Source organism: Panthera onca, chromosome B1 (genome assembly GCF_046562875.1).
Source record: "Panthera onca isolate mPanOnc1 chromosome B1, mPanOnc1 haplotype 2, whole genome shotgun sequence".
Taxonomy (NCBI): Eukaryota; Metazoa; Chordata; class Mammalia; order Carnivora; family Felidae; genus Panthera; species Panthera onca.
Genome location: NC_138342.1, coordinates 156447826 through 156470936, shown reverse-complemented (window position 1 = coordinate 156470936; position 23111 = coordinate 156447826). Strand labels below are relative to the sequence as shown.

Sequence of the window (23111 nt, the reverse complement as noted above, 5' to 3'; positions counted from 1 at the left end):
GAAGGCGAAAGGGGAGGCGCCCACTGTGCAAAGATGCTCTCCCCTTGGACGGGGGCGGGCCTGCAAATAATACCCGGGGCCAGCAGGAAGACTCTCATTGGCCCGAGGGCGGGTGACGGGCGGGGGGCGGAGTTTGAGGGGTGGGGGGAGTAAAAGGGAGGGGGGTGTGCGCAGCCCGTGTCAGTTTCGGAGTCCTGGCGGCTCACCTTCGCGCCAAGGATCCTGAGCCGAGGCTCCCGGTGAAGCTTTTCCCTCCTCTGCGAACCGGGCCCCCACCCTGTTCTGTAGCGCCCTGCATCTCCCCCAGCTCGGGGGCCCTTCCTGCATTTCCTCGGCGGTGCGTTGATCCTGGGGACTTTCTGTTTGTTTGTTTTCCCCTTTTCCCTCTTTGTTGCTCCGAAACCATTCAAGCCGAACCCCCCCCCACCACCACCCCGGAGGGCGTTCGACTTGTGAAGAAAGGCGGCTGCCGCGGACAGCACCGGCCCCTCCTGCGGACCCGAAAGCCGGTACGCCCACCCCGTCTGCCCTACCCGCCGGCCGCCTGCGTTCGTTCGCCGGAGGAAGCCAGCCGAGAATTCATTGATGCACCCATTCCAGTGGTGTAACGGTGAGTTCCCGGGGCGGGAGGGCGAGCGGACGCCCGGCCGGCCGCAGACGCGGAGGGGCGCAAGGCTTATGATCAGACGGAGGGCTCGTTCTTCCTCTTCAGCTAAGTTTGTCATGAAATGGGACGGGCGAGCAGGCGTCCTGGCGCCCAACGAGGCTCTGCACAGCGCGGAATTTGAAACAAAAAAATCAGGTTTAATTCCAGGGGCGGAACGTCTCTGAACGTGCGGGGGGCGTGGGAGCCGAGGGGTTCGCGGCCTTTGTGTGGCGCCTTCGCTCTTCTACCCCCTTCCCTTGCCTTTGTGCGCTCAAACTCTGGTCTTTGTTGTGGTTGTCGGAGGAGAATTAAATCCGCGCTCGGGCTGGGATCTCCTAGAGGGAGCTCAAGTTCCCGGCCTGGAACTTTGCAGGCTATTTTAAATATGTATACAATGCAGCGTGCGGGACGGGGCGCGGAGGCGGCTTCCTCTGTGCCTTTGTTGGCTTCTCACTGGCTGCTAGGGGGCTTTGTGCTTGAGGAAGATGCCGGATTAAAGAGCGTGCCTTTATTGTATTGATAAAGCCTTGCAGATGTCTCAGCGCCCGGGTACCTTTGGGTGCAGAGTTAGGCCAGCAGGAGTCGTGCTCTCTGGCCCCAAGGCCACACTGTGGTACTAGCTTCTGAGCTGTGGTGGTGGCCGCACCCCCTTACCTAAGTCACCCCTCCACCCCATTCCCTACCCACCCGCCCTGGAATGATGCTAAATTCATCTCACCTGAGGCTTTTTTTTTTCTTCTTCTTTTTTTTTTTTTTTTTTTTTTTTTGGTATTTCAGGTGATACAGGTTGGTTCTGACTCCTCACCCAAGCTATCTTAAAGGAGGGTCTTTCTGAGCGACTCAGTTAAAAGGTATTGGTGTTAGATACTAACGTTCCAATGGTTTTGGTGTTTTGACTGCGTAGTCCCAAGGCTTGGAGTTTCTGGAGGAGGTGTGTGGGGGCAGGGGGCCTTATCTCTGAGTGTGGTAGGCTGGGTAGTTACAAAAAGAAAAAAAAAATCCATTCTTGAGGGCAGACCCCAGCCAGATCTTGGATTAATTATTTCAAGTGGCTTTTGTTTTAAGGCAGGGTTTGGACAGCATGTGTATGAACGTCCCCCAACCCCCTCTTCCTCTTGCTGGTAGGATCTAATTTCCTGAAAATGAACCAAGCTGTGTGTGATAGGCGGGCATTGAGGGACGGGGGGTGGGGAAGGACGGTGCATCCCAGCATCTGGGAAAGATTCCCGGCGGCTGGGAGGGGGAAGCATTTCCCAGACCCACCGATCTTTCTTGGCCAGCCTTCTCTTGACGTCATTCCAACTCCCAGCCTGCACACCACCGAGATGAGACATTCTGATGTCAAGGCTTTCATAGGTCAGCTGAGACAATGGAACAGAGACTTCGCAAGAACCAAGGTGGCTGGCACTTTATTCTGGCGCTCCTATTTTCATATCGGGTTTTTAGACCAGCAGAAGACTTGCTCTTTTTCTTTTCACTTCTTAAAGTGGCTGATAGATCCTCTGTTTTGACTCCAGTGAGGAAGCACTCCCTTCCCCCAGCCCCTTTGTGGAAAAATATCTGGAGGCTCTCTTTTCTGGGGTTGGTATTCTGCCCTTACAAGTGTTTCTCACCTACAACTCTTTCTCACATAAAGTTCCAAGCTCACTGACTCCATCCTGGAAGCCCAGGGAAAGTCTGTTAGGAGAGGTAAGATGGTCAAGGTAAACTGATCAGAGGACCACTTGAGACCAGAGTGCAGATACATATCCTCTGTAATAGCCAGTGCTCTACAATTTCCCAGGACAGGAAACCAAATGGGGTTCTCTGGGACCCTAAAGGTAACCAGGATTCATCTTCTAAAAGGTGCATGGAGAGCCAAGACAGATCGGAGGTTAGACCTGCTTAGTGCATCAGTTGTTAGTGAGGTAGGGAGCCCAGAAGCAAGGGCTTCTTGTTGAGGATAATAAGGGTAGGAGCTAATTATTTAATCTTTCCAACAAAGTCTTTCAGGACAAGAACTACTTCTACGTTTTGTTTTCCCACAATGTCTAGGTCAGTGCATAAATCAGCCCTCGATTAATACTTGTTGGTTGGCTGGCCATTCATTAGCTGAGGGCAGTTTCTGGGCAACTTTCCCAAATATCACTCTCCTTACTTTGGGATGGGAGCTTTTGCCAAGGGTACCAGGTTGTCTTGAAAAATCAGGAGTTACTTATCTGCTAACTAATTAAGTGAAAGCAAGCCAAACACCAGGCTAGGCACTGGAGGAGCTACAAAAGTCCAAGTTGCTGTCCTGAGACTTGGGAGTATTCGAGCTTATTAGGACTTTGTCATTTCTGATCCCAGTATTCTAGTTGCGTCTCCATTGCCGTGCCTCCCTTTGTATGGCAGAAGCCTTTGTGTTCTCTTCATCCCTACACTGTAAAATCACCCCGTGATTCCTTTTTTAATTTTTTTTTTATCTTACGCGTCTATCATGGTACTTGTCATATAATCGATGTTCGAGTTAAATTAAGTTGATGCTTGGAATATTTGGGCAACATAACACAATACTAAGTATTCAAGAGCCAGAATGTGTGGTAGAGGCTGTGAGTACTGTAGAATTCAGGGAAGAGAGGGGTCACTGGAATATCATGAGGACCAGGCTTGGTGGGCGTCCAGAAGGGAGGGGGAGTTTCAGGCAGGGAAAGTTGCATGAACAAAGGTATGGAGGCAGGTGAGGACAGGTTGGACAAGAAATAGGAGACTGGTCTATGTTGGGGGATGCTGGAAAACTATGAGCAGTGGAGGTTGAGGCGACCCAGTGCGTGCATGTTTAGCAGCACTTAAAACCAGTCATGAGCCTGGGAAATACATAATGGAAACTGAGTGGGAGGATATGTCACACACATGGGCTAAAGTAGAGGAAGGACTTGACATCAATGAGGGTCTGGGGTGGGGACTTGGAATAGAACTGGTCCCGACATCTGAAAGAGGTTTGAAGGGAGGCTCATTATATGATCACTAGATTGATCTAGGGGATGACTGAGGCATGAGATGTAGGATGTCAAAATCAACTTCCGGTCCTTTCAGCCAGTCTTCTGCTGAATTGTAGCACTGGTAATTTTAATCTAGAATTCCCAAGTATATTAATGGGTCCTGGCTTCTAACCAAGCTGTCAGGCAGGTACTTAAAACCCATGTTGAAGACTTGGGTACAGAGGTCTTTGGAAACAAGCCTTCTTAGCTGTTTGACGTTAGACAATTTATTTAATGATTGAGTCTTTTTTTCCTGTAGAAGGGGTAAGTAAATTTCTCAGTGGCATTACAAAGATTAAATTGGTAGCGTGAGAATGTGCTTGGGATATTGCAAGATTCTAGTTTTCTCGTCGCCTCACTTTCTGAAATCTAAGAATTTTATTCTTGCCTTTTGGATCACGATAATATTTTGTCCTGGTTGCAGGACTAAACACTCCACCAGCTTATTGTTTCTATCCTATATTTTTTTCTTACTGTTAAACAGTACAGAACATTTACTAATTCTCAGAACGAGTACTCCCAAAATAGAGAGTGGCCCCAGGACTGGTTAATCCAGCAATTTCACGGACATAAATCATTTCTTTCCCTCTCCCTTCCGCCACCCTCGGCCATTGGCTTTATATTGAACTGCTTTCTTTCCAGCTCTAACTTGGCCGCCACCATTCCAATCTTTCCTGCTCCGGCAGAACTTGTCTTTGTTTCCTTGGCCAGAACCCTGTCACATACTTACCTCAACACCAAACTCTGGCAAGAGGCAGGTGACAACGATGATTGATAAGCCAATCAGGATTTACCCTCTGAGGATGCTTGGTCAGCCAATCAGGATTTACCCTCCGAGTCACGTGAGAAGGGGAAGCATCTGGTGGCTGGTCAGTGCTTCCCCGCTGCAGGTATAGGAATCTGATGAGGACCTTGTTAAAATGTAGATTCTGATTCATTCTGTCCAGGGTGGGCCGGAGATTTTGCATTTCTAACAAGCTCCAGGGGCTGCCAGTACTACTGTGGCACTGCTTTGAGTAGGAAAGGGAAGGGTGCCCAAAGTAAGCTGCACACCCCCCCCCCCCATCTCTTTCTGGAACACTGGCCCAGCCTCAGGGTGAACAGTTTCTATTCTGGTCCTGGTGCAGCCTGTCTCCTGGAGCAGGTGGCTTAATAATGACAGATGACCTTTGCAACTGCACCTTGGCAATTTACAAAGTACATGTCTTACACCAGTTTGGGTCCTCTCTGCATTTTGCTTGTTTTTAAATGACAAAGTGAAGCTTAGATAAGTAAGTTCTTAAAGGTCACCTCTCTAGGGAGAGGCAGTGTTGGAACCCAAGTACCCATTTTCTCACCTACGGCTCTTCATTCTGCTACTGCACTAAATGAGCTTCTACGCGATGGAGTCGAGTTTCCCATTTGCTGAATCCTTGATCCCCTGGATGGGGATGCAGTTTTAAGTACTGTGTGTAGTATCCCATTTCACGGATCGCTGAGTGACCCAAGATAATGTAGCTAGTCAGTATCAGGGCTGGGTTATAAACTTAAGTGTCGGCATCAGAGAGGTTTAGGACCCCAGAGCCTGCCATTTCTCTCTCCGTCCTGCCTGACCTGAGTACCATCAGCCCCAGTGGTCAATTTCCAACTATAATGCTTTCCCTCTCCCTTTCTTTTCAGGGTGTTTTTGTGGCCTGGGACTGGTTAGCACCAACAAGTCCTGCTCAATGCCACCCATCAGTTTCCAAGACCTTCCCCTCAACATCTACATGGTCATCTTTGGCACAGGCATCTTCGTCTTCATGCTCAGTCTCATCTTCTGCTGCTATTTTATCAGGTGGGTGGTACCCTGGGTGACCTGGGGCAGGGAGTCCAGGAGGAGGAGGCCGGGGGGTAGGGTGGGCCAAGTGAGATTCCCACAGCAGTCCCTAACTTCCCACTGGGGCCCCTGCTTTGAGGACAAGGCTCAGCCTGTCCTTCCTTGGGCCCCTGAGGCCTGGTGTTTCTATTTTCAGCAGCCTCTGGAGTTGTCCCAGAGCATATAAGGTCACCATTGGTTGGGCTACATCACATCTCTTGGCCAGTTATTCTAGGGTGGCCTAGAATTACTATCTGACCAAGTAATATCATTGGTCATCCCTTAACCGTGTCTCCACTCCCCACGCGTAACCTCTGGGTGGCCGGGGATAGGTGGGCATCGGTTACACCAACGGCATGTTCCTCTGCCCTCCTGGGAAATCCTGCCGTCAGCCATCCAGATGCTAATATTAGCAAGCTGATGTCTGGAGAGCTGCTTGGTCTGCCTCGTAAGCTCTTCTTTTTTGATAGTGAGAAAAACCCTAAAAACGCCCCTTATTCTTACTGCGTGGAGATCCAGGGGAGGACTTGAGCAGGGCAGGGCTAGCCAGGGAGGTGTTTCTTCACCTCCTGTTGAAAGACATGGGAATTGGTGGCTGGTTTTCTACCAAAAATTTAGGGCATGACTGGCATTTAGAGTTGAAATGAAAGTAGTGTTTCTGGCAAGGGCATGCTGTTGGGATTGCCAGTTCCTCATTGTATGGGACTGTCCTGCACACTGGAGGATGTTGAGCATCCCTGAACATGCTAATGGTCTTTAGGGCCATTGTGATAACCACCCCCTACCCCCACCACACCTTACGAAATCTCTACGTAGCCAGCAGCTGGAGTCTTAAATCCTTTACATTAAAAGGAGGGACAGAGGAGTTCTGGCTTCCTCCTGAGATGTCTTGGTGGGTCTGAATGCTTTGCCCAGAGAAGGGGCTAGGGGGAGGCAGACACTCAGTCTCTATTCCTAAGGCTAGCAAGAGTTTCCTCTAAAAAAGGGGAAGGGCCCTCAGTGCCCCCAGTCAGCTACTTTAGGCCTCTTCTTTCTCAGAACTTTAAAAAAGTTCCTGGGACTGGAGTTTTCCACTTAAAAGTTGATGCAGAGAAGATCGTGGTGTATTTTCCCTCTTGTACAACCGAGCCTAACATTTGCATAAGTGGGAGTGAGGGCAGTTTTCTAGCATCTCCCCACCCCTTCCCCTTTCCCCAAGCCTACGTTTTCTTCCTCAAACATTCTGCCTTCCTGACCACCAGCCACCCCCATCTCCCCATACCGAGCAATTCATGCAGTTCCCCAGGGACTAAAGATGGAGACATACCAAATACCAAAGGTTTATATATGATACTGGGGGAGGGGTCTCCAAAAGCAGCTCTGGTATACACACACACACACACACACACACACACACACACACAAGCTGCAAAGGCAGTCAAGTGAAGAAAAATCTAGAAAATCACTCTGGGCCAGGATGTGGGTGACCAGGGTTCATTTCCTAACTCTGCCACTAATACGTGTGACCTTGGGTTTTAGTTCTTCTTTACCAAGTGCCTTCTTTGTGCCACACTATGGTTGGCATTTTGTGAAACACCCCTCCAGTTTCTATATTAGCCCACGTTGTAAATGAGGAAATTCATGCTCTGGCAGTTAAGAATTTGCCCAAGGTCCTATATCGAGGAAGATCCAGGGGTGGGCTAGCCCAGTGGTCATTAGCTAGAGTCTTTCAGATTCCATATGTTCACCTTCCCTGTCGGGTTCCCACTCCTTGAATGGAAATAAAAGGAACAGCTGCAGCATCCCTTAGCACCCCCATACGGCCCGAGATGGGGGTCCTACAGAAGGACAGGCTGGGGAGCTAGATAGGGCTGATTTATTTTTGTCTGGCTGGAGTGGAAGAACAGAGCCATAACCACATGATACCAAAAGCTTTCCTGACTGCGGGCCGCTTGGCGCCACCTGTCCCTTCCGCAGTAATCTGCCCCTTCTGTCACCCCCACCTTCTGTCCTGCAGCCTGCCCAGAGTCAGCTGACCCCAGACTTTCATGGTTCCAGAGGCTCGCTGCTGTGTGGCAGCCTGTGGGTGTCTATATATAGAAAGACACACAGGCACAGAAGCCACTTCCTCTCCCCGCTTCTCAGTTTCCTCCATAGCCAAAATAGGCCCATGACCCCTACTCTCCACCTGGTGAGCTCATTGGCCAACGCCAGCCTCCTCTCCCCTGCTCCCCTCACCCGTTCTTCCCTGTTCCCCAGGAGCTGACCTCTGCCCTACACAGGATGGAGGGGCCAGTGAAGTACAAATAGGCAGGAAAGGAGCAATTATTTTCAGGACCTGGTGGCATTGTTTGCTCCAAAAGGGAAAAGCAGTGAGGGAGAGCCCGCTGGCAGTGGCTAGAAATGGTCTCATTGAAATCGGAGTATTTTTAGTAGCTTTGCTCACCCAACAGCTGAGAGGGCCACCTGTCCAAAGTAGCTGGCACTGCCTCCTCTGCTGGGATGTCCCAGGGGCTTTGCTTTTCTGCTTTGTTTCCCTTGCAACCTTATTGGGTCTCATCACAATGTATACCTTCCTGTTCTGGAAAGTCTGCATGCAGGGCGAAGGGGGTGGGTCTGCAGCCTTTCACTCTTCTGGTGGTACTGGGCTCTGAGACCCAGGCTGCTGGAGGATCCTTGACTGCGACCATCAAGTGGAGCCAGGCAGACACAGGGGGTGAGGGTGGGCAGGGGGCGCCCTGCGCATCCCAGGACACAGCGAGCAGAAAGGCACGGCACACCCTACCTGCATAGAGCCATGTTGCAGGTGAGGTGGTTGAGACCCCAAGGATGTGTGGCATCCTCTCATTCTCGGGGTTAAAAAGCAGGCCCCTCACCACTTCCTTATTTACTCTTCGGCATCCCCGCGACAGCGACGGTGACTGCCTGAGAATGCGGCTGTGAGCGCTTTGACCGTGAGAACACTTTTTTGCTTCCCCAGCTTCATTCAGTGTCAGCCAGGTGACAGTTGTTCGTTGAAGCTTTGCATGCACCCTGCACCGCCCGTCTTGTTTGGAAGCGGGCACAGAGATGCATGCATCTGAAAAGCTTTCCCCGGACTGAGGAGTTCTCTGAGTAAAGGATGGAACAGTGGGAGTCCTGGCTAGGTCTTTGGCCCAACCCTCCAATGACCAGAGACCCTCCAGTGGATGTGCTGCCCTGGGACTTAGCCCTATGGTGCAGTAGTCAACCTGGACTGGAGTTCTTTTTTAAGATTTTATTATTTTTTTTTTAAGTTTATTTATTTTGAGGAAGACAGAGACAGCATGAGTGGGGGAGGGGCAGAGAGAGAGAGGGAGAGAGAATCCCAAGCAGGCTCCGCACTGTCAGCACAGAGCCGAATGAGGGGCTCAAACTAACCAAACCGTGATCATGACCTGAGCTGAAACCAAGAGTCAGACGCTTAACGGACTGAGCCACCCAGAGGCCCCTTAAGATTTTTTTCAAGTCCTCTCTACATCCAACATGGGGCTCAAACTCCCAATCCTGAGATCGAGAGTCACATGCTCCACCACTGAGCCAGCCAGGTGACCCTGGACTGGAGTTCTTAAGAGTCTCCAGGCACCCGGCCTCCCAGGGCCCTGACTTGTGCTAGGAACAGTGGAGATAGCTGGGAGCCAGATCCAGATCTGCCCCCCGACTGTGCTTGGGGCATGGCTCTGCTCTGCCCCTCATTGCGCACCTTCCGCTGTTCTATTCAGCTTCTCCACAGTGCCTGTGGCGCAGGCACCTTCTTACCTTCTCGTTGAGGCTCCTGATTTGAGATTCGCTTCCTCTGACTCCTGTCAGCCTTCTTGTTCTGCAAAAGGACAAACATTTGGGGCTTTGGAAGTCACACAGTCTCTTTCTTAATTACCCCCACTCTACTGTGCAAAAGCCGCCACAGATAATATGTAATATTTAATTATTATCACGTGCACACATGTGCTCTCTCTCTCGCTCTCTCTCTCTCAAAAATAAACATTTAAAAAGTTAAGAATAAAAATCAGTCTTAGCTCATAGGCTCTATTGAACAAGTGGCCCTTAGGCCATCGTCCGCCACATCTATTCTAACTTGACGGGTTTCTGATGTTTCCTTCCAATAACGCAGATCTGGCAGAAGTGCTCAGTGGAGAGAAAGCCCCATGTGGCTCCCAAGTATAGGAGGACACAGAGCCACCTGCTTAATTTGGACAGTTTCTCTCCCTGCAAATAAAGAAGCAGCAATACTGCGTAATCGTGATCCTAGCCGTTCGCTGTAGGCTTGTTGATGAAGATCGGGTGTTTCCCAAGGGATGTGGTCTCCTTCTCAGGACGATGGTGTGTCCCACCTAATAGGCGAAAACAGGCCACACTGTTAAAGCGCTCAGGCCCTATGCTCTGATAGACTGATTCAAATCCGCCTCTTGCTGCCAACTAGCGGGAGGTTTGGGCGAGTTACTTCTTTGGACTCCATTTTCCTCATCTGTAAAAAGGAGGGTTTCTCACAAAGTATGTGAAAATGGTAACACAGGGATGGGTGCACATCAAGTCCTCGATACAACCGCTGCGTTATTGCCGTTAGTAACAACGCACTGGGTTTTTGCTATTGAGTTAGGTTGTGTGCAGGCCACCAGCTGGAAACTGAAGAGAAGAAAACAAAGAGGGCATCCTCAGTGTTTGCCTAGGTGCTGTGAAGGGGAGAGTGTGCTTTGGTTCAGAATATTAGTGTTCCCCTGGGTGGAAAATTCCCCAGAGTCAACAGAGACTCACTTACACTGCTACCCTGGCTTAATGGCAAGATCCCTTGTAAGAATATCTAACTTCTGTATACTCAGGAAGCGGAGTGTTGACCTCTCAACTTGGGGGGCCTGAGGAGACTGACTTTCTGGGAAATAGCAGGGAGTACGAATGAATAATTCTGCCAGAATGTGCTCTGCCAGAATTCCCCGATCTGTGGGACCGGATGGTAAGTTTTGAGGCTGTTGTGGCTGAGTAAGAGTCTGAGTCCTTAATCAACTCTGGGCGACCTGCACAGGTCCAACCACACCATACTCCATGGCTTCTCCAGGACAAGACGCCCCTCTGAGGAGCAGCCTCTCCGCCCCCAGAAGAGGGCCCATGCAGCCTGCCTGCCTCTCTCACTCTGAATGGCTCTAATTTGTACAAAGGCATGGTAACCTCTCCTTTCTCTCTCCCCTAGCAAACTCCGGAACCAGGCACAGAGTGAGCGATACGGCTATAAAGAGGTAAAGTGCTACATCTTTCTTTCTTTTAAAAACATTTTTTTCAATGTTTACTTTTGAGAGACAGAGACAGAGGGTGAGTGGGGGAGGGAGACACAATCCGAAGCAGGCTCCAGGCTCCCAGCTGTCAGCATAGAGCCCGACGCGGGGCTTGAACCCACGGACTGTGAGATTATGACCTGAGATGAAGTCAGATGCTTAACCGACTGAGCCACCCAGGCGCCCCAAGTGCTACATCTTCCTGTGAGACTTCCTCTCTGCTACCTGCCCTGCTAGAGAGAGGATAGGCAGCAAGCAAGCTGAACCCCCTCAGCCTCCCTGCTGGCTCCCCCTGGCCAGTGCTTTGTACCGTCCTCGAGTCTGGCCTGGCCCGGCCCAGGCAGTGGCCAAGCCCTCCCCCTTCACCAGAGGAAGAGGAAGACACGCCTGTGCGGGGCTGGGGATTCCCTTGGCTGGATGATAGCACCTGGCCCCTGTGCTTGGCTTCTTCTGACGCCATGCCTCCTCTCTCCTTTTCAGGTGGTGCTTAAAGGTGATGCCAAGAAGTTGCAGTTATATGGGGTAAGTGTCCTGGGCCAGGGTGCAGGAGGGCCCTGGCTGGCAAGGCAGACAGCACCCTCTCCAGCTCTCAGCCAGGGCCTTTCAGGAACTTATCTCCTTGGGCCAAATAAATGTGACTCATTCCAGTAGGTAATCCGTGTATGGAATTCATTATGTCTGGAACCGGCGCAGGCAGAAAACATAACGGGATCGCGGAAGGGTTGGAATGAGCGAGGACACGTGGCCCCGGAAAGGCTGCTGTGCATCATGTTTAAGGGGAGGATGGGTCTACCTCTCCACGCCAGATCCCAGCTACCCTTCCCTGCTTCTAGGTCTCCCGTCTTGGTTTTTCACTAAAGAAGGCCCTTTTTACCCTTACACATATACTCTGTCCTGGCAGACTGTGGACCTGACCAGTGCATCTAGCCCTGCCATTCTTGCCTGTTTGCTCTCCAGTCCCCTGCCCCAAGCAATACTGCCACTCTTTGGGTCCCATCAACACAGACTCTTTAGGAGTGGGCTGTTGCCTCTTCCTTCCCTACTTGTGCCCATGAGATCATCTAACTTTCTCAAGACTTCTGTCCATAACCACAGACGCTTGTGCACAGGATATTTGTGGTGTTTGGGCACCAGGCGGACCCACGGGGATCGCGAGACATGAGACAGCCTAGGAATGCTTCATTTTATCCCTCTTTGATGTGTGCTATCACATCTCAGCAAATTCAGTGTTCCCTGAGCCCTCCTTGAGAGGGAGAATTCAGCTGTGATCAAGAAGTTAGTCCAGAATTACAGAAAGCTAGAGTCCAAGAATATGAACTGAACATTATACCCCCATTTTTACCTTTAGATATAGATGCATGCCTCCTTGCAAAATGTACTAGGCTAGAAAGGTTTAAAAAATACTCCTCTAGAACACTTACGGTCAATGGAAATTTCTGTGATGATAGAAATGTTCTATATCTGCCCTGTCCAGTATGGGAGCCACCATGGCCACATTGTGGTTACCGAGCCGCTGAAATGTACCTAGTGCAACTGAGGAACTAAACCTTTAATTTCATCTTCCTTTGGTCTTGTGAACAGTCTGGTGTGGTTAGTGGCTACCCTATGACTCAAGTTTCCGTGGCTAATCAGGAAACTGGGCTAGAGCTTTGTTTTCTTGGATGGGGATGAGCTGATGGGTGAATCCGGTTCTTCCCCAATCTCCTCTCACACCTTCCCTTTCTTCCCACAGCAGACCTGTGCAGTCTGTCTGGAAGACTTCAAGGGGAAGGACGAGCTAGGTGTGCTCCCATGCCAACATGCCTTTCACCGGAAGTAAGTATCCACCGTGGGGGACGTGTGTCCAGGGGATACCTTTTGAAAGGAATAAGTAGGGAGCGTCTTCGAGAACCTGTAATCCCTACCCCCTCCCATCTGTCCCTTGCCAGCGATGCCTGACATCCTGTCTGGACACCAGGCAAGCCGGAGGGGTTGGACCGGGGCAAGGATGGAGGTGTTGCTGTTCGGAGAAGCAGCTGGGCTCTCTGAGTGAGAGACACGTGGAACGGGTTGGGGGTCTTAGGGGAAAACTGGTCTTCTTCCGCCCACAGGTGTCTGGTGAAGTGGCTAGAAGTACGCTGTGTCTGCCCTATGTGTAACAAGCCCATTGCTGGGCCCTCAGAGGCCACTCAGAGCATTGGAATCCTATTGGACGAACTGGTGTGAATGCTGCCTCTACACCAAGGCCTGGAGAAGACCGCTTGCCTCATGGGTGCCTGACCCCTCCGCACAGCTACGGGTGAACAAGACTGGTGGGTGGTGACTGATGTGCTTACCTGAAGGGGCAGTAATGCAGGGCTGGGCTCCCACCATCACGGGGAGGCCTGAGTCGCCCCACCTTTCTGCCTCCTGAAGCCTTCTTCAGCTACTCAGCACTGCTGCTGAGCACTTCAGCTACTCAGCACCTGCTACTCAGCACTGGCGGTGTTACCCATCAAGAACGCTGTATCCTGGTACCGGACTGTCTACCTGCCTGTCCCTGTGGGGGAAGCTGGGGAAGGCAATCCACCCCTATCTGGCCGAGAACTTGGAGTTCACCCCTTAGGAGGACTGGCTGCCCTGACCTAGAAGAAGGGAGGAGATGGGCCCTGCCCCACCTGTAACCTGCCTCCCCTCTTCGCTCCTTCCACAGGAAGGGGAGAAGGGGAGGAAGGAACCATCAAGGAACCAAGTGCCTCCAGTGCAAGCGAGGGAGGCTCTGTAGGAAATCAGGAAGAACAGGGACACGGAAAAAGGAAAGTCAATGTTTACATGGGGCCTATGGAAATAAAGGCTTGGCCTGTAGGCCTGCTGACCACAGGGTAATGGGGGGCAGATGCCTTCCCTCTGCTAGGATCTGAGGTGCTATCCATTCACTGTCTTCCTCAGCTGATCTCAGAGCGTCCTATTCCGTTTTGGGGTTATAGTACCCCTCCAGAGGAAGGGCTTATTTTACACTCAAATGAATTCCCAGGGGCTTTTTCTAAAGGAGCAAAAGGGGCCTGGGGATGGGGGTGTCTGAAGGTTAAGGTGGCAACAGATACCTTCTTCCCCTTTGTAAATAGTATTTTTATACTTCATCCTCACCATCTCAGGCTTTATACATGGAATCCCCTGAATGGAGGGGGTGGGGTTTCCTCTCTCCTCCTCCCCCCACAGAATAGGTGAGGGTGGGAGAAAGGTATGTATTTAAAGAAAATTAAATTTAATAACAAGTTTCTCTTTTTGCATGTGGTTGTGACCTGTGTCTCTTGGCCCTTTTCTGCCAGCAGAGGAAACAAGTTCTCTACCCGCCTCTTGCTTCTCCATACTCAGGGCACACTATGTGCACAAAGGTTCCTAATTCTTAAAAAAAAAAAAAAAAAAAAAAAAAAAAAAAAAACTGATATCAGGTTATTACCCATATAACATAGGGCTCACATCAGTGTACTTTAAGACCAGATTAAAAATATTCTAAAGGCAGGCTTAAAGAAAGTTGATGTATGTCACCCAAGTGTGTGACAGGATGCTGAAATTCCAAAGACTTGAATAGCGTCCTATGTTTAATTCAAGCAATTGTGCTCTTAGCACAACTAAAGGTCAAGGTTGCTACCATAGAGGCTTGATCTCTTTCCCTTATTAAGCTTTTCTCTTGCCTACTTGCTGACCATTATGGACACATGCTACCCACTGAACCCACATCTAGAAGTGTTGGCATTAACGAATGTATGCCCCTCTGTGCGCTCAGATCTTGTACCCACACCCTCCAGCTTTGCTCTCAGTGTCTCAAGGGAGCGTAGAACCAATAACGGATATGCAAAATGGATTATGAGGGCCGGGAACAATGTTCTTGGGCATCACAGCATGGAGCCGGTGGGCCGCGGTTGACCCTTGTCGGTGGAACACGGCAGTGACCAATGGTCTTCCCAGGGGAGCAGGCCCTGGGCACAGTAGGAATATTTGTTGAGCGAAGTCTAATGTAGCCGTGGGTCATGGATGTGCAAGAGCCGCCCGTGCACCCAGAGGAGCCAGGCCTAAAGGGCAGGCGTGACCCCCTCCCTCCCCCGCAGTTGTGCCATGGAGGCTGTCGGCACACCGGGTGCTCGTGCTTGACAGACCCGAGGCGGTCCTCGTGAGGTTGTCAGCACCTCTCCTTTGCCCAAGGACCTCCTCCACACTGGGCATAACCCCTGCTCCCTGCCTCTGCCCCCTCCTTGTTGTTGCCAACCCTACAAAGTCTGGTCTTTTCCTCATCGGGCACCCATTCTAGTCCTGCCAGTTTCAGTGTGCAGAATAAATGTATTTCCTTAGCAAAACAGACCCTCCCTCTAGCTCCTGCTGCAGCCTTATGGTGGAGGCAGGTCTGGGAGGAGGGGGGAAAGGTGGTCTAACAGGTTGGCTTCACCATCTACATGCTCCTACCTTGCCGTCTCCCCTCCTCTTAGGGAGAATTTACCAGTGCTGGCATATTCTGATTAAAATGTTGGGACTAAAATGTGTTTACAAAATTGAATGGCATTGTCCTGACGTCAAAATGACGGGGTAAAAATGCCTCGGAGCTAGGTAGGTGGTACTACGGTGCGCAGCGGCGAACACGCACTATGTTCTCACTAATCAGACGGGAATGGCAGTAACCAGTCACAGTCCCAGCCCCAAATTCATGGTCATTAGTGTGGTCTTGTTTCTCAGCGCAATGTGTCCAGATCACCTGGGCTAGACACTGCCACGTGCTGGAAGGCAAGACATTCCTTGCGTTGGGAAAGCAACGGTGTGTTTTGGGTGAGCAAGCTCACCCGTGGGGAGGGGATACATGAGCTGAATCCTGAGGGACTATCCTGGATAAAAGCACCCCAGGGATTAACCAGCCTTGTGGGGGTCAGAGAGTGCATGCGAGTCAGTGTGAAGCTGAGGTGGGGAAAGGCTGGGAGAGAGACAGTCCCAGGTGGGACTGGAACCTGAGACTTGATAGAGTAAGAATCCTGAAGTTCCTTGGATCAGGCTTTTAAAAGATCAGAGTACCATTTGGAAGCTAAGCCAATGCTTTTCTTCCTTGCACAAAATGTTCACAGGCAACTACAGTGTAGATAGCACTGCTCCCACTGCTGAAAAAGAATTTGAATCTTAAACGTGTTTCAAAGAGCAAAAAGGGGTGCCTGGGTGGCTCAATCGGTTGAGCATCTGACTCTTGATTTTAGCAGGCTTGCGCTCTCTAAGGAAAGGAAGGAAGGAAGAGAAAGAAAGTAAAAACCATGGGTTTTTAAAAACCTGGCTGACTCAGTTGATAGAGCATGCAACTCTTGATTTTGGGGTTATAAATTTGAGCCCCACGTTGGGCATAGGGATTACTTAAACCCAAACAAACAAAAAACAAAGTAAAAAACTGAAGGAAGCTGAGCGATAATCATATATACCAGGATCCCAACTCCAATGATCTGTGGCAAAGCAAACACCAATCAATCAAAAGATAACAAGCACTTACCCCTCAGTGTGTTCTTTTATAAAATACATTTTGCTTTCCTTTCTGTATATACCCCCTCTGAGTTTGGGATTAGGAAAAGAATGTTGAGAAAAGCACCTAAGTAGCCTACTCATACTTACACAGATTGTGCACAGCTAAGTTCAGCGTTGGATTTGCTGACCAAAAACAGCTTTGGAGGCAGACTGCTCTCCATGAAGATTCTGAAAGTAGCAGGTGCTATGAGCTCCTGGGCGGACGCCCTCATGGAAAACACAAACCCCAGATTACTGTCAAGTGATTTGTGTGATTACCATTATCTAGGACTGGATTTTTTTTTTAACTCCACAGTAGATTACTTCTTTTAAGGAATCATACGTCGATCCACCATTCACAAAATGGGTAATTGAAATAGGAATGAGAAACTCAGAGCAGAATTTGAACATCCCAGACTTTGACAGATTGGGACAATGGATGCCTTGAAGAATGGAGGCTTACTGTTCCTGTTTCTCTCCCGTCAAGTCTTCTATTCCAACTCAAAGTCACCCTCTACCCACTGGGGCTTTGCCCATTCTCATTAGGGCCTTTTCTGCCTCCCCATTTTGGCCATCCCCCCCCCCCCCCCCAACAGCCTGTATCTTCCATTCTACCCTCTTCTTCTGTCTCTGGGTGTCAGAATAACATCATGGATGCCCTTGACCACACCACTTACTCACTACAGGTGAATCTTCTGTCAAAGCCATATGGACAGATCCAGAGCAACTGATGTGACCAAATTAGAGACAGGAAGGTCAAATGATGACCAGTCGTGTGGGCTGATATATAGCCAATGTTCCCCAGACCCAAGACCATCAACAGCGCTGGATTCCTACTGGTCCTACTCTAAGAAATTATGCCCATTTAATTCTTCCTTTGATAGACTGACGATACTATGTAAACAGGGGGATATGGCCAATGTCACCTTTGTGCTTTGAAGTAGCTTCTGTTCTTATCTCTATGTGACAGCCTCAACAACGATCCAGGGCATGTGCTCTGTAGACAAAAGGGAAGCTGCCAGCACCAGGAAGGAGCACAAGAAGACGTTTTTGGTGGCTCCTGGTGTTCTTCTCAGTCTTTGTCACTTTCCACCACTGCTATCCATCAGCCCATTTTTCTTATCCTTCTTCTCTCTCATTCCTTTTTTCTCCCTCTTCCTTTTTTTCTTCATCCCAGCCTATTCTCTGATATTACTGAGCACACCAAAGCCACTGCAGACCCCTCCTGATGGCCCATGATTGTCATGAATGGTTCAAAAGATACCACCAATTACTAAAGATTTATACCAAGATGATGGTGTGAGGTCCCCCAGGGACCAGCTCTGAATTTCTAAATGTTTAATATTTATATATGCTCATTAAGTCCCAGGAAGGTAGTTGATATCTTTGTATAAAAACTGAAATCAGAGGCACCTGAGGTAGTTCAGTCGGTTAAGCATCTGACTCTTGATTTTGGCTCAGGTCGTGATCCCAGGGTCGTGCAATCGAGCCCCGCATTGGGCGCCACGCCAACGGCATGGAGCCTGCTTGAGATTCTCTCTCTCCCTCTCTCCCTCTTTCTGCCCCTCCCCAGCTGTTCTCTCTCTCTCTCTTTCAAAATAAATAAATAAACAACAAAAAAACCCTGAAATCATCCTGTTTACTTAATCGTGTGTTTTCGTGTCCCTATAGGGATCAACCAGGAAATTCAAAAGCGCCTTTTTTGTACCTTTTCCTTCTTTGAGTTCCCCATTCTAATTAATAGGTAAAACAGTGTTATTTGCTTGTACCTGGAGTTTTTGCTTTTGGTGCTCTGGTGCTGAGGCAAGAAATGGGCACTCAGGTGGTCCTGGTGGTAAGTTTCACACTGTATATACAGAGGGCATGTATCTCACCTGCACTCCACTGGGTTATAGGATCTCTGGAGACATTTGTATCTACCTGATGAATGGCATTAATTACTTTTCATTTAAAAGACAGTATCTTTTCTTGCCACAGTTAATTTGCCAGAGAGGCAATTCATAAGGCCAAGTTATGTTCTTAGTAGGAATTGCTCTTTTCAATTCCCCTGCATTTTTAGTAACCCCCTTGTCTATTTGGTGTCTCAAAAGAAGAACCTAGCAACGGTGACTTTTTAAAAAATACAGTCATAAGTTATCATCTCTTTCTGCAAATAACTGATCTAGTCTGGTTTCTAGATGAAAAGTTGCAAGACCCAGATGCAGAAAACCATGAAGCCATATTTCAACTCTGAAGAAAAATCTACTTCCTGCATCTGTTGAGAAATACTATAATTACAATTGCTCATAAATGCCATACTTTATTTTTCTTTTGACAAATTGCAGAATTATTGCCAAAATAAATGCCATTATCTGTATGCTTCAGGAAATTCTCCCAATTTGATGAGCGTGTGTGTGTGTGTGTGTGTGTGTGTGTCTGTCTGTCTGTTTGTCTATGTGTCTGTGTGTTGGGAGTAGAGGTAGGGAGGGAGTAGGTGGGGGATGGAGAGATGGTGAAACATTTCCAATGAAATGAGAGTCCTTGGATGGCATGGATATGCATTCCTTCCTGGTAATAATTAGGTATTCAAGGAAATACAGTGTCATCATGGAAATAAAATTTCCTGTTTTAAAACTTTTCCAAGGAGCAATCGTTGAGATTCTCCCTAGAGTTGATGTGGGTCTATTTCCATTTCATAAAACCTTTCTTCGTTTCAAAGCTTTGGTTGTAAGTCAGAAATATACTGGGGTGCCTGGGTGTCTCAGTTGGTTGAGCATCTGACCCTTGATTTGGGCTCAGGTCATGATCCTGGGGTTGTGGGACTGAGTCCCAAGTTGGGCTCTGTGCTGAGCATGAAGCCTGCTTGGGACTGGGATCCTCTCTCTCACTCCCTCTGCCCCCTCCCCTGCTCTCTCTCTCTCTCTCTTAAAAAAAAAAAATGTACTAAATAAAAACAAACTGTTTTGTATTTAATTTATTCATTTTGTTTTTTTTTTAATTTTTTAAATGTTTATTTATTTTTTTTTTAATTTTTTTTTTCAACGTTTTTTATTTATTTTTGGGACAGAGAGAGACAGAGCATGAACGGGGGAGGGGCAGAGAGAGAGGGAGACACAGAATCGGAAACAGGCTCCAGGCTCCGAGCCATCAGCCCAGAGCCTGACGCGGGGCTCGAACTCACGGACCGCGAGATCGTGACCTGGCTGAAGTCGGACGCTCAACCGACTGCGCCACCCAGGCGCCCCAAAATGTTTATTTATTTTTGAGAGAGAGTGTGAACAGGGGAGGGGCAAAGAGAGAGGGAGACACAGAATCTGAAACAGGCTCCAGGCTCTGAGCTGTCAGCACAGAGCCTGACGTGGGGCTTGAACTCATGAACTGCGAGATCATGACCTGAGCCACCCAGGTGCCCCTTGCTTTTTATTTTTTTGAAGATTTTTTTTAAGTTTACCTATTAAAAAAAATTTTTTAACATTTATTTATTATTGAGAGACAGAGCATGAGCAGGGGAGGGGCCGAGAGACAGGGAGACACAGAATCTGAAGCAGGCTCCAGGCTCTGAGCTGTCAGCACAGAGCCCAACACGGGGCTTGAACTCACAAACTGCAAGATCATGACCTGAGCTGAAGTCGGACACTTAACCGAAGGAGCCACCCAGGCGCCCCATAAGCTTACTTATTGTTAGAAAGAGTGTGTGAGTGGGGGAGGGGCAGAGAAAGGAAAAGGAAGAGAGAATCCTAAGCAGGCTCCACACTGTCAGTGGAGAACCAGACGTGGGCTCGAACCCACAAACCATGAGATCATGATCTGAGCTGAAATCAAGAGCTGGATACTTAACTGACTTAGCCGCCCAGGTGCCCCTGTTTTGTATTTAATTTAGAGAAGAGTAAAGGGAAGGGAAAAAAAAAAAAACAGTCTTTATGTAATCTCCAAAGTGTTAGGGCTTAGAGGGTTTTTCTAGTTTTATGAGAATTTGTAGTACTGATTTTCATATATCCCTGTTTTATTATTTTTCTTAATTTTCTTTTAAGTTTATTAATTTATTTTTGAGGGAGAGAACAAGTGGAGGAGGGGCAGGGAGAGAGGGGAACAGAGGATCTGAAGTGGGCTCTCAGCAGAGATCCTGATGTGGAGCTCAAACTCACAAGGTGTGAGACCACGACCTGAGCCAAAGTCAGATGCTTAACCAACTGAGCTACCCAGGTGCCCCATATATACCCCTGTTTTAGAAATGAACAGATCTCTGGGGACACTGGTGCATTACAATGATGTTTCACTGTGACCCCTTTCATGTTCAAATCTGTTCTCTAAGCCAAGTGACAGTTTGTCGCTTTGGTTTGCTGTCCTGCGAAAAGTCAGCTCCAGTTTCCCATAAGTTGTGTGTTCATGATGAATCACTGCTTTTCCTCAGTGCAAAAGTTGTCAGCCCTCTTGATTTGGTTATACATGCTTAATGCAAAGTATCTAAATCTGTAGTCTAATCTGTACATGCTCTCCTGTTCATTGTTATTGACTGTTTTGATTATCTTGCTTGAAGAATGTTTCCTACTTTTTAAATTGATAGAAATGAAGGGTTTTTTCCCTGCTTTAAAAAAAAAAAAAAGAAGAAGAAGGTGGCTGAGTGGCTGATATTCTCTAAGACACAAAGAGAATCTATGATGACTTTAAATGTACGATACAGGGGTGTGTGTGTGGCTCAGTCTGTTGAGCATCTGACTCTTGATTTTGGCTCAGGTCATAATCCCAGGGTCATGAGATCGAGCCCCACATCAGGGGGCTTAAGATTCTCTCTCTTAAGATTCTCTCTCTTCCTCTCCCCTGCTCATGCCCTCCCTCTCCCTCCTTCTCCCCCCCCCCAAATAAAAAAGATAAATTTAAAAAATGAATTAAAAAAATAAAGGCATGATGCAATATGAGAGGGGCCACTACACCTAAAACCAAAAGAAGGAAACAACAGGTTTACTTCAGCTGATAGAAACTGATCTGGAAGCACAGTGGATGTCAAGTTGGGCATAAGTTAGTAAAAATCCCAATAAATCCAAAATGCAATAGCGTGTCTATACTCAGCATCCTCTCCACTTTCTTCAATGTTCTTCAGTATTGACCAAACCTCTATTGAATAGCTTTATTCAGATTTTTATGTCTTCGAAAAAACAGAGAGGCTATAAAAAGTCCCATGAGGAAGAAACTGGCGTATCTTAAATCTGCATGGGTAAAGACATAGGGGCAAGCAACTTAATGGTGGTCTTCAAAATTATGTTGTAAGCATGAATCTCCATGACAAATTCAGTCACTCCGGAAATATATTGTTTTCTTCCCTTCAAATTGCCTTCGACCCTGAGCCACCAACTTTCTCCTCATCTTTCCGTACACACCGTGCTTGTCTTCCTCCCCGAATTATTCGGGAGTCTTAGAGTCTTATGCAGATCAACCCTCTAACCCCATCCTCTGTACACCCAATGAAACCACTGATTCGTCTGTTTTCTGGGTTCTGAGACTCCATATCTATCATTCCCGGTGCCCAGTTTGCAGTCTGAGAGGTCTGCTGAGGCGTTAAGGGCCCAACCCACACAGCTTCCTCCACTGACACCATCTCAGGCTAAGGTGCCAGCCCCCATTAACCTCGGGACCTGCCACCATTTTCCTTTTCAGGTTGAAGAATTACAGCGTGAACCACCTGTATTCCACAATCAACATTTTGTTATATTTGTTTTTATCCTGTATCTATCCATTTATCCACAATCCATGTATTGTTTTCAATGCATTTGAAAGCAAACTTCAGATTCCAGTACACTTCTTATATTACACTTGACAGTTAGCTTCTCTGTTTCCAACTGAATGGAGAATGACCAGAAATCTGCCTTGAATATGATGAGATGCACTTTTTGATAACTTGCAGATAAATTTTGAAGGGAAGCTCTGACTTCAGGGTGGTTTTAGAAGCGACTCAGGTCATTTTATATTTAAAATGGGGTGAGTAAAGAATTTTTCACTGCCCCTGGTAACTTTTAACCCTGCTCAATGTTATGCTGGTGTCGAGGAAAAAAGAAGGGGCAAGGGAGGGGAGAAATACATCCAGAGTGTAGGACATCCTCCTCTTACTGCTCATACTAACATTTCTTGCACAATTACCCCCGGAATATTCTCATTTTGGACTTTTTCCACACCCTAAATTTAGCAAGCTAGAATTATCTTTTAAGTACTACTTTAAGCAACCTTTTTGAAAAGAAAAATGCCAAAGAGGGGGAAATCTGCATTTCTTTGTGCTTAGAATTAGAATATAATGTCCTCAAACTATTCTGCAAAGCAGCAGATTATTCCTTTATTACATGCTGAAGAGAGAGTAAAGACAGTAACCCCAGCAAATTCATTACAGGTCTGTAAGAGCAGAATCTTCTACATTCAGACTCAGAACAAGGCAATGCATGACAGGCATCTTGTATGTTCTGGTGAGGGTGCCCACAGGATTGAATAGTTGCCTTGAATGTGTCAAGCCTATTTCATTACTTAAGGGAATTCTACCTTTGAGTCTACTGAGGACTAAAAAAAGTCTTTAAAAAGATGTTTAAGGACTTTTTCACTTTTTAATTCCTGAAATTTGAAACACTAAAATCTTCATGTAAAATCAGGTTTTCTTAAAGCAAGTGCTACCCATAGAATGCAACAGAATTTCCTTAAGTCGGGTTTGCAAAGAGAAATGCATGAAGTCAGCACAAATGAAGAGAGCAAAGTTTTGAATGAATGCTTTTTGTTCATTATAGTTTTACAGTGGGGGAAGGGCTCAGTATTGGAGAAGCAAAAGGTTTACAGCAATGAACTGTGGCTTTTTAGGAGATCAGGGGCACCTTCTGTGCTGCTTCTCATTAGGAGGCTACATACATTGTGTAGTGGAACAAAAAATG

At 48.0% G+C, this 23111-nt stretch overlaps 1 protein-coding gene across 2 annotated transcripts; it reads left to right on the top strand.

Annotated features, from left to right (window-relative positions):
* The first annotated feature begins 499 nt into the window (after nucleotides 1–499).
* Nucleotides 500–13989, top strand: RNF122 (ring finger protein 122). Of its 2 annotated transcripts, XM_060653629.2 has the most exons (7): nucleotides 500–610; nucleotides 1424–1497; nucleotides 5305–5461; nucleotides 10662–10707; nucleotides 11224–11265; nucleotides 12476–12558; nucleotides 12834–13989. In XM_060653629.2, the coding sequence occupies exons 3-7, from the start codon at nucleotides 5352–5354 to the stop codon at nucleotides 12946–12948; spliced, it is 396 nt and encodes a 131-aa protein (XP_060509612.1). In that variant the 5' UTR covers nucleotides 500–610; nucleotides 1424–1497; nucleotides 5305–5351; the 3' UTR covers nucleotides 12949–13989. The 2 variants fall into 2 exon arrangements, with proteins under 2 accessions (XP_060509612.1, XP_060509610.1); XM_060653627.2 differs by lacking the exon at nucleotides 1424–1497 and having other exon boundaries at nucleotides 504–610.
* Nucleotides 13990–23111: the final 9122 nt, after the last annotated feature.